The following is an 11,850-nucleotide window of genomic DNA, read 5'->3' on the forward strand; positions in this document are numbered from 1 at the left end:
TATGGTTTTGACTATGTTTATATTTCTATATACCGTCTTTTGTTTGTGTTTTTATGCTCATCTCTAGGGGGCCTGTAGTACAACCTCACTATGGTAGATTCACATCTCCCGTGCATCTGATGCCTAGGCCAGTCCCTTACGTCGCTCCTGACTGGTTGTCAAAAGTATCCCTCAGGAGAGGTGGAACATACATCCTGAATATGTTTACTCTCTCGAGAGACTGAGAGTTTCTAGCCTTGTGATTGGCTTATCAACAGCCTATCAGGAGCATCGTTAGGAACTGGCCTAGGCATCAGATGCACGGGTGATGTGAATCTACTATTAACATGGTGCTCTTTTTGGGCGAAGACTTTTACTTTTACCGAATCTAGAGGGACGCGGTAGTAGTCTTTGGTTTTACTGGTATTTTGATGTCTCAAATCCTACATGATTTATTTTGCATTAAGATTTTTTAGCCTTTAGGACTTTCAGACATTTACAGAATACATTACTGAGTCTCTTCTGCTTCGTAAAAGAGTGCAATGTAAAAAGAATTTCATTACATCGAGAGGGGATTTTCTTGTCCCTCAATTATAGCAATGAAATCCTGACTTGTTCCCATAAGATATTTTTCCATAAGATGACTATCATCAAACCTAACTGACAAGGTCTTCGAAAAGAATCCATATTTCGGAATCAAGACTCAACGCACGTAAATATTACATGGAATAAAGTATACAAAGAAAGTAAATTTTAGATGGAAAATAAAAAAAAAATAGTATGATTTAATGGGAATGACAATATCCGAGAAACTTATTAAATATTAATAAATAAATATTAAATAAATTTAAATATAAAAATATATATTTAATAATATATATCAAACCATTAAATAATATTAAATAAAATATATTATATATTATATATTGATATATATATATGTGTGTGTGTGTGTGTGTGTGTGTGTGTGTGTGTGTGTGTGTGTGTGTGTGTTTCATATCTCTTATTATACCAGTGATATTTAATGGTAATTTAGCATTATAAACGTTGACGGTCTACAAAAAATTAATGTGTGAAAACTAAAAACTAAAGTCTTACATTCGCTGTTACGAACGTAATTGCGATCTTGAGGATAACTCAAGAGCAACAAAAGTTAATTAATTATCTTTGAAATGATATCTAAGTGAAGTGACCAAATTAATAAAAAAAGAACTTCTCTGGTTCTCAGAAACATGATGCTTTTCGTTCGAGATTTAGCAAACAGTATGCAAGGCGCATTAAGTCTGAAGATTTAATCTGCTGTAATGATAAGATTATACAGATTTTCTGATAATTAATTTTCCTCTTCAAGAGCTGGTTATAGCTTCATTAGGATCATTACTTTTCATTTCAAACCTTTCAATTCGAGTTTACCGGGAATCGGAGGGTTGAAAAAAAAATCACAGGCGGAATTTTTAAAAAATTTCTATTCATCATGGAAAGTAGCTTCATACCAATCACTAAATTTTCTTAATGCAGCAAACTTGCAATGGAAATAAAAAAAAAACTGAATTATGCAATGCAAGACTTTGGTATTTTCGCGCGCGCGTGCGTTTCTGTGTGTGTGTGTGTATGTGTGTGTGAGAGAGAGACAGAGACAGAGACAGAGACAGAGACAGAGACAGAGCAGGGGGTATGTTGAACTTTGTGACCATTTGATTGTTGACTGCATAGGGATTTATGCATCAATTATTATAGGACATCTCTCTACTTTCCCTCATCTTTTGTTATCATCTGTGATGAGAAAAGGATGAACTAAAAATATTCTTATATCATCCCAAAAATCTCAAAAGTAACAAATTGCCAAATACTGATCAGTTTCCAGCAACGGTACACAAAATAAGCTAAAAAAAAACTTGTCGAAAGGCTACAATCCTTCTTTGTCTTAACATCACGTTCAGTATCTATCAAGAAATGGCAGATTTTGAGATTGATTGTGACAGGAATAGAAATATAAAAACACAAGCGCAATTAAATGTATATACCTCATAGAATTACATGCATTTAAATAATGTGTTTTTTTATTACGGTTACATGTAATCCTTATATCTAGCTAGCCAACGGTAGTTTAAGATTATGAATTATAAAACGTATTCGTCTTTTTATTTCCTCAAGTAACTTCCCACTCGCTTGTGAGAGAGAGAGAGAGAGAGAGAGAGAGAGAGAGAGAGATTACTTTTCTGTCCTTCAGTTTTTACCAGGAAGGGACGAGAGACAAGAGAGATAAAGAAAAGGGTCAGGTTCCAGTATTTTACACAGAGACACAGTTTCATTGTGGTTTTATGAACATGAAAAAAAACTTGCTTCCTTAACAGATCTGAAGAGAATATAATAATCTATAATATAAAAGCCAGTTTCTGTCTGCCTGTTCATTATGCACGCCCAGACTATGGAAGCTAGGGCTACCAAATCTTTACCATAGAATCCCCTCCCCACAAGGGAGGTTTTAGTCAACATCCGAAATCCGAGGGCCATTTCTAAGAGGGCATCAACCCATCTTTTTCATACCCCTTCATTTTCTACAACTATCGGAGTTGACAGCAAATTCTTCCGACTTGTCACAACTTCCTTGGCTTGACAAGATCCCAAGTGGTAACTTATTCTGAAAGTGATTGCATCATCCGCCCTGTAGGGGTTGTCATCACGGACAGCATGCCCCTTTTTTGCCCCTTTTTATCCTGAGCAACGCCGGGTACATCAGCTGGTATAATAGAATAAAACAAAACGACGTCCTTAAGCAAAAATTGTCCTGAGTAAAAGTTTCCATGACTGCCGATAGTTGAATAGCAAATTCTTTATGGAAGAGAATGGAAAAACGTTATGTGTACACGTTCCTTAAATAAGAAAAAAAAACTAAAATAAATATTTGCACACCACTTAAGTCGTCATCTTTTCCCAGGACGGCCAGCAGTTTATATTTGAATAACCTTCAGCCGATAACAACATTTTTTTCTTCCTCTGTGCAGGTTTTATATATTTTGCTTCATTAATATTTTTTTTTTACATTGATTCATCACTATCTTTGGATAATATTATTCACGCTTTGCAGGCGTTATCGACTTTGAAAAATCCGTATGTTCGACTAAGTCATATTTGACGATGTTCCACATCTGCTGATTTACTCGAATAAACCCCAGAAGTAGTTTGGGTGGCTAAGCCCTTAATAAATGGTTTCCACTTTTGAAGAATTGATCATCGACGAGTTTTACCGGGTGATTCTTGGCTTTCCTTCGCACCCTGTGCCTCTTCGTCCGTTTCTTATCTACGGACTTGAGTTCACGGGTTTTTCTGAACCATAAATCGTTGCGGGTGCCTGATTATGACGCGTCTGAAGGTTAATCCTCCAACCAGTGGTTCGCAATCTTTTTTCAATGATGGCACCCTAACTTATATGTAATCATGACCGTGGCAACCCTTCTTCACCATCACACCATATCGTATATATATAGTCTTCTTATATATAAATATGAATACACACACACACACACACATACACACACACACACACACACACACACACATATATATATATATATATATATATAATATATATATATATATATATATATATATATATATATATATATATATATATATACACACACATATATTATCAGTGCCTACTTTAATACATTAACATTAAAAAGATATAGACTTCTGATATATATATATATATATATATATATATATATATATATATTATATATATATATATATATATATTATATATGTATATTGCTACGTTTATCGAACGCCTCGCCTTCCCAGCAGTTTTTAATTAATGGTAGTTATAAAAGAAGCATCCATGCCTTCTCCTAAAGCAACTGATGTTGGGAGAGAGCATGTCGTAGGAAGGCTAGGGAGGAATTTCCGGTCTGACGGAAGCTTATGGTAAGAGAGGCAAGTCACAAGAGTAGCTAGGCCTCGAGATGGAGTTTAGGGACCTCTACAATAAGACCTATTTTCCTTCCCAATTTGCTGGTTGTTGTGTACGCTTTCAGGCAGTGCCCGAGGCGGTATGGAAGCCCGTGATTCCAAGAGAACCAGTATCTCTCTCAGTTCGACTGCAGTCGTGACCTAAGACGGATGTCCAGCCAGCCAGCCTCCCACACTTAAACCTAATGGCGTACTGGCGCGCCCGAGCCCCAGACCTGAGACAAAGCCAGGCCGCATTTCTACAAAGATCCACTGAATATGGCATCCAGGTACGTCTAAAGTGTAAACTCCAAACCAGCACCTTTTACTACCATACGAGCTCTTGCTAATTTCATTTTCAAGGTCTCCACTTTTATCCCTCCTACATCAAATGCCCTTTGTCATCATCGGGCCATGTGCTTCCCCTTGTGACTTGTCAAAGACTAAGTCTTCAGTGCATACCTCAGTGAACCATCAGAGTTCCTTTGCCCCAGTGTTAGAGAACTGAATAATCGTAACTTGTGCAAGAAGTCATTTTTCTTTTATCTGGTCTAATCTGGGATCCTTTTTCAGATTCCCTGAGTCACGTGTCAAGTCTGTCTGCCCGCAAGTGTTGCATTACCGCAAGATATCGAAACCAGCTTTATTAGTGAATTTCATTTTGCGCCAGCAATCATTCACTTGAGAGATATTATTAGTCCATGTGGGGACCAGTTGCATTTACTTAACCTTGGCTGTTAAGCAGCCTCTTGTAAATAAATAGCTGTAAAGTAATTAGCTGAGTTTCTGGCGACCTTTCCTCTAGAGTAAATGTTCACTTTAAATCCTTTCTTACGGTAAGTTCAAGCAATTCACTATTTTTTCCCTCAATTATTCATGTTTACGTATTGGAGTCCTTTCAAGGCCGGGCTCATACGTAACAATGACGACTGCTTGCCAGCATCGAATCTGGGCTTGCTTAAAAAAAGCTTGTAAATCGCGTTATCCCTTGTAAAGCTTAAAATGTAAATGTTTTTACAAAAGCGCAAATCAACGCACATTTGTAGCGGAAGACACACACTGGCTCACGGTAAGGTATACCATTCATATAATATGATTATTTTATAACCAATGTTAGCTTAAGGTACGTTTAAGTATTTTTATTACGAAGTGTTTTAAATAAGTGTTAAGTGAGAAATATTATTATATTGTAACGGCCAGAGCGCCGAGTGAATTCTGTTATTTGTAAATCGTATTGTTTTTGTTCTGACGAGACACTAACACTTGTGTAGATAGATGCCAGAAAGTACCAGATCAAACTAGGAAGTGCTTTGCCAGGGTTTATTGCTGTGTGAGAAAGCCTAGCTAGTTAGGAGTGTTCTACTAATAGTTACGGCAAAAGAAGTGTACAATTCTTTTGTCTGTGATAGGTTAGGGGAATTCATTTTAACGTAGGTTTCATTCCAAGTGTTGGTAACCACTCAAGCTGGCCAGCTTTGTAAGCTTCGCGCGTGTGCTTTCCCAGCCAACGTTCCGTCTCACAAAGCGGCAGCCATGTTTTTATCCCTTTAAACATTATCTCAACGATTTAAGCAAAGTAACGTAAGTCTTGAAAGTTTAACGTAAATAATATTAATCTCGGTACTAGTATCTATCGTTCTGCCAGAGAAATTAACGTAATCCTTCGGAACACTCAACAAGGGAACGCCTCCCAGAAGTGCCGCAATACCAGCCCTAAGTGCTGTCAAACCTGCGTGTCCGTCCTTACGGAACGCCCAATCCATTAGTGTATCCGCTATCCCGGATCACCCACTCCAAGGGAACACCTCCCGAAGTGCCGCAATAACAGCACTACTAATGCTGTCCCAAAAGGAACGCCTCCTGAAAGTGCCGTGCACCTGTATTGGACCTACAGGTTGCCCATTCCAGCGTCTCCCAAGTGAGGAACGCCCTTAAGTGTGACGTACGCCGCACACTATTTGATTTTCCTGCCTCATCAAAAGGTGCCAATCCCAAAGTGCCACAGAGCACCCGGTCTTTTAAGACTTTTTCACTATCATTATTGCAGAACCCATTTCCAAGTGAGTGCCACGTTACATAGTAGGCACTCCCATTCCATTCAGTACCATTCCTGGCCATTATTTTCAACTTTGTCAGAGCCTGTACTGCAGACTAAGGGAAAATGTCTTCCCCAGCTTTTTTCCCGCGACTTCTTTGCCATAGAGCTAGAGAAGCTCCGAGCCCTCATAACTCTGGGCAAGGAGGCCTGTTACACTGGACCAGCACTTGACCAGTGGATAAAGGTGCATACAGGATGCCGCACGCCTGCAAGAAAGGGGAAGAAAAAAGAAAAACCAGAGAAAAACCAGAGAAGCAGAAAGGAAGGCAAGGGAAGAAGAGAGAAAGCATGAGCTCGCTCTCAAGGAGAAGAAACTCGAAATCAAGCGGGAGAAGGCCCGTAAGGAGAGTATCTTAGCTCCAGCCACTCTGCCAGCTTCCAGCCCTACACCCACTGTCTCTCACAGTCCTGCCGTCTCTGGTCCCCCTCTTACCATTTCACTGCCTAACTCCTCCTCCCTTTTGGAAGAGGTAAGCCCACCAGTTAACCCCGGACTTGTTTCCGAGGGTGATTCAACGGAGGTTTCCTTAACCTCCCCACGTTAAATCACTGCCAGAGAGGACTCTTCACCTGTGCCAGAGCACACTACCAGCCTTGGTGACTCCACAGATTCGCAACCTGTGGGGCCATCTCGGCCTTACCGTCCAGTGCCACGGAAGAGGTTCTGGAACAAGTTCTGCCATGACTGTGGCCGCAAGGTCACATGTCTGCCAACTATGGAGGGTGCGCTAATTTTAATATTCCTGCCATCGCAATGGCAGTTACAAATTCTTCCTCCCTAGGACCCCCAGCTAAGGGCCCCCCTATAACCGTCGCACCCCTCCAAAGTCATTATCAGCCAAGCCACGTCAGAGCCTACGACGACTCTGGCGCACAAATCTCCCTGATACGGGAAGATCGAATCCCCCGAGGGGCTAACGTCGATAGACGTCTCTTAATAACCATTGAAGGTATCAACCATATCAAGCTGATCCTTCCGACCGTACAATTGAGAGTCACCAGACCTCATTTTTCCAAAGTATGTACTCTTGCAGTTGCAAGCTACATTCCAGGAGGTTACGACCTCCTCCTAGGGCAAGACATGAAGTCTCCCTCTCGTTTCAAAAAGCCTAGGGGTCCTAACCCACGACAAACTACTCAAAGCAAGGAGCCATCCAAGACCTACTTCCTCCCGGAAGTACGGCCACCAACAGTCTTTATCCCCGTTACCAAGGAGGGAGATTGACCATTCACAGTTCCGTTGCAAAACCTGCAACGTACCTAGGGCATCCACAAATTGGCCTAGGTACCCTAGCAGACTACCAGCAGCGGGCACTGTCCATGTTCCACAAGGCTTAGCCTTCAACAAGAGACAGGAGCCTCTGTCTCCCCATTCCAAGGGCACGCTGAGAGATATTGCATCTCCGGTATCCGCCACAGGTCCAGTCGACCTCAACTCTCTGCCAGTGCCACTTGGCAGCACTGAGCAGTGCCAAAGCTCCGTCCAGCCTGGACGTAGAGCCACCACCGATTTTGACCTCTGCGCCTGCCCTGAGCTAGTGCTGGCGCCTAACCGTTATCAAGGATCCTCCTACAGGAGATCCTCCAACAGGCATGGAGCTTACCGCAGCCCATGGCCAATCTCCAGCCTATCATTCTTCTTCATCCTTACCTCTGTCGAACCCGAGGATGAACCTCCGGCAGACCTTACCTTCATACCTCCTCTGGAAACCAAGGAACTGCCCGACCAGGAGTCAGCCTGGAGTTTTCCCCTTACGACGTTGTCGCAGCAGCCGGAGTGAGGCCTCCCCTGCAGTAGGTTCCACCTCTACGACGGTTGCTGCAGATACCGATGTAGGGTGTTCTCCTGCAATCCCTCAGGCTACCACTGCCTCTGCTCCTGACGGCGTTTCTGGCCTTACCCCAGAGCTGGTGCCTCCGTCTACTCCTTAGACTGGTATAGCCAGGTCCTGGAGGAATAAGAAGAAGAAGAAGAAAGGGGACGTAACAAATCATTAACACACTAACCAAAGAGCCACATGCTCTCTTTGACACCTGTGCCCGAGGTACAGTGTCGCATTCAATTGCAGAGTGATCCTGGCACCTACCCAGAGAAGGTAGCCAGCCTGATCTCTGCCAGTAAAACTAACCCTCTAACCCCTAGCAATTGTAATACTAACCCTCACATAAATATAATTACCTCATTACATTTCCATCCTGGTCTACTAACCCCTCATCATTCTCATGCATCATTACCTCACATCATGTATTTTAACAATTCCGTCGCTGAACTGCTGCTGTGCGTACAACACTCTGGAATGATTGCATCTCGAATTAACTGTAATGAGTAGGTTAGGCTAATGATTTAGTACCAGGGAATTAGGTTAGTAGCAAGTAGAATTTTCAAGTAACCTTATCTAGGGGTAGAGTAGACTGTCGTCACAGACAACCCGTAGCTATTACTTAGGCTAGACTAAATTACTCCATTAAGTTAGTACACTTAGCATCTCCACCTATAAGTTAGGTAGGTCACTGTAGTTAGCTGTATCGCTGCTCAAAAAACTTCAAGTTAGAGTAGGAGAACTGGGTAGTCGAGACGATCAACTTATTTAAGCCAAGACCTTCACGCCCAAAAGAGAGTGAATGCCTTCTTAACAGGGGGAGCTGCTACGTTTATCGAACGCCTCGCCTTCCCAGGAGTTTTTAATTAATGGTAGTTATAAAAGAAGCATCCATGCCTTCTCCTAAAGCAACTGATGTTGGGAGAGAGCATGTCGTAGGAAGGCTAGGGAGGAATTTCCGGTCTGACGGAAGCTTATGGTAAGAGAGGCAAGTCACAAGAGTAGCTATGCCTCGAGATGGAGTTTAGGGACCTCTACAATAAGACCTATTTTCCTTCCCAATTTGCTGGTTGTTGTGTACGCTTTCAGGCAGTGCCCGAGGCGGTATATGGAAGCCCCGTGATTCCAAGAGAACCAGTATCTCTCTCAGTTCGACTGCAGTCATGACCTAAGACGGATGTCCAGCCAGCCAGCTCCCACACTTAAGCCTAACGGCGTACTGGCGCGCCCGAGCCCCAGACACTCCTGAGAAACAAAGCCAGGCCGCATTTCTACAAAGATCCACCCTGAATATGGCATCCAGGTACGTCTAAAGTGTAAACTCCAAACCAGCACCTTTTACTACCATACGACTCTTGCTAATTTCATTTTCAAGTCTCACTTTTATCCCTCCTACATCAAAAGCCCTTTGTCATCATCGGGCCATGTGCTTCCCCTTGTGACTTGTCAAAGACTAAGTCTTCAGTGCATACCTCAGTGAACCATCAGAGTTCCTTTGCCCCAGTGTTAGAGAACTGAATAATCGTAACTTGTGCAAGAAGTCATTTTTCTTTTATCTGGTCTAATCTGGGATCCTTTTCCAGATTCCCTGAGTCACGTGTCAAGTCTGTCTGCCTGCAAGTGTTGCATTACCGCAAGATATCGAAAACAGCTTTATTAGTGAATTTCATTTTGCGCCAGCAATCATTCACTTGAGAGATATTATTAGTCCATGTGGGGACCAGTTGCATTTACTTAACCTTGGCTGTTAAGCAGCCTCTTGTAAATAAATAGCTGTAAAGTAATTAGCTGAGTTTCTGGCGATCTTTCCTCTAGAGTAAATGTTAACTTTAAATCCTTTCTTACGGTAAGTTCAAGCAATTCACTATTTTTTCCCTCAATTATCATGTTTACGTATTGGAGTTCTTTCAAGGCCGGGCTCATACATAACAATTATATTATATATATATATAGATATATATATATTATATATATATATATATATATTATATAATATAATATATATATATATATTCAGAAGACTATATCTTTTTTAATGTTAATGGATTAAAAATAGACACCTGATACTAATATTATAATTATATATATATATATATAATATATATAGATAATCTATATATATATAATAATATATAATATAAGAGACTACACCTATACTATATATATCTAATATTTATATATAGATATACGAAGATATATTCTTTTTTAATTGTAATGCATTAAAATAGACACTGATACTATTTATATATTTATATATATATATATATATATATATATATATATATAATAAAAATATATATATATATATATATTTATATATATATAATATATATATATATATATATATAAGGAGTATATATTTATATATATATATATATATATATATATATATATTTATATTTATATATATATACCTATATACTATATATGTTTTATATATATATATATATATATATATATATATATATATATATATATATATATACATATATATCAGTGCCTACGTTAATAGATTAACATTAAAAAGATATAGACTTCTGATATATATATATATATATATATATATATATATATATATATATATATATATATATATATATATCAGAAGACTATATCTTTTTAATGTTAATGCATTAAAATAGACACTGATAATAATTTTATGAGGGCTTCCGGAATTTTTTTTTTTTTATTGATTTATTTTTCTTTTTACAATTGTTCATTGAGATAATCTAGCCAAGACAAAGTTCCTTGCGGCACCCTTAGGCAATGTCTGTGGCACCGGCACACCAGGGTGCCCCGGTACCCAGTTGGAGAATCATTGTTGGTTGGGATCAAATGACGCATAGACTTGACATCGGTCTACTGTTAGGAAGAAAGTGAGCTTCTTGGAGCCGCAGTTAAGCAACGAGATTTTGGGATTCTCGAGGATGGGTGGCACGAGGGTCTCGGTGGGCCTATATAGTTGTCCACGAAAGCAGTATCCTTCGCGCCCATTCATAAACATCTGCAATGAATGAATCCTTTTCACGTTGACATGTTTTTGGAGTTCGATGTGGTGGCTTACTCCTAGAGAAAACAGAGCTGTCCAGTCTTACGCGTTTGATGTTATTTTCGTAGTCTTGTCCTAAAGTGCTACTGACATCCATCACTATGACGCCGAACTTAATTACCTCAGCAGTCTGCAAATGTCTCCAAAATTTCAGGCAAGATTATAAATAGTTTATAGATATTTCTTTGGGAACTATCTAGATCGCCTTAGTTTATATTGGGAACTGTCTAGAACGCCTTAGTTTATAGATATATTCTTTGGGAACTATCTAGATCGCCTTAGTTTATATTGGGAACTGTCTAGAACGCCTTAGTTTATAGATATATTCTTTGGGAACTGCCTAGAACTCCTTAGTTTATAGATATATTCTTTGGGAACTATCTAGATCGTCTTAGTTTATATTGGGAACTGTCCAGAACGCCTTAGTTTATGGATATATTCTTTAGGAACTGTCTAAAATGCCTTAGATTATTTTGGAAACTGCCCAGAACGCCTTAATACTTTGGCAATTTGCCACCGCCAATTTTTTTTTTAAATCCTCGTTTTCTAAGTCTTTAGAGAAAACTGGGGCACTATCCATTGTCCTCGCAGGAAGGATTCTTCCTCATTCTACTTATGGTACTACGTAGCTTCTGACAACTTTTTCTGGGGCTGCAAAAAACGAGTCAGACTTACTGAGAAGTCTAGACATCAGGAAAAAGTTCGAGGAACTGCGTTCCCCCTCAAGCTGTATTTACTGTTATTTCTATATAAATATTTCCAACTTCGAGTCTTGTTCCCTTTCTTGAACCTTGTCCTGATAAAAAGAATCTTCTCTATCTTCCAGTCTTATATGAGGTCATTAAGCTTGAGCTTGAGTGGTTTGTATTGTACTCAATTAAAATGCAGATATGACCGTCAAATTGGGTATTCAAACTGAACTTCAACCTGCATAGATACTTTTCATGTTA

At 39.7% G+C, this 11,850-nt stretch overlaps 1 protein-coding gene across 1 annotated transcript in view; it reads right to left on the reverse strand.

Moving 5' to 3' along the window:
* The window catches only part of LOC135215719 (integumentary mucin C.1-like), a 44,073-nt gene extending 38,022 nt beyond the window's left edge, over positions 1 to 6,051 (reverse strand). The window contains exon 1 of the mRNA XM_064250675.1: positions 5,826 to 6,051. Within this exon, the coding sequence (XP_064106745.1) occupies positions 5,826 to 6,051 (226 nt within the window). The remainder of the gene's footprint in view (positions 1 to 5,825) is intronic.
* Between the last annotated feature and the right edge of the window lie 5,799 nt (positions 6,052 to 11,850).

Source organism: Macrobrachium nipponense, chromosome 5, assembly GCF_015104395.2.
Source record: "Macrobrachium nipponense isolate FS-2020 chromosome 5, ASM1510439v2, whole genome shotgun sequence".
Taxonomy (NCBI): domain Eukaryota; kingdom Metazoa; phylum Arthropoda; class Malacostraca; order Decapoda; family Palaemonidae; genus Macrobrachium; species Macrobrachium nipponense.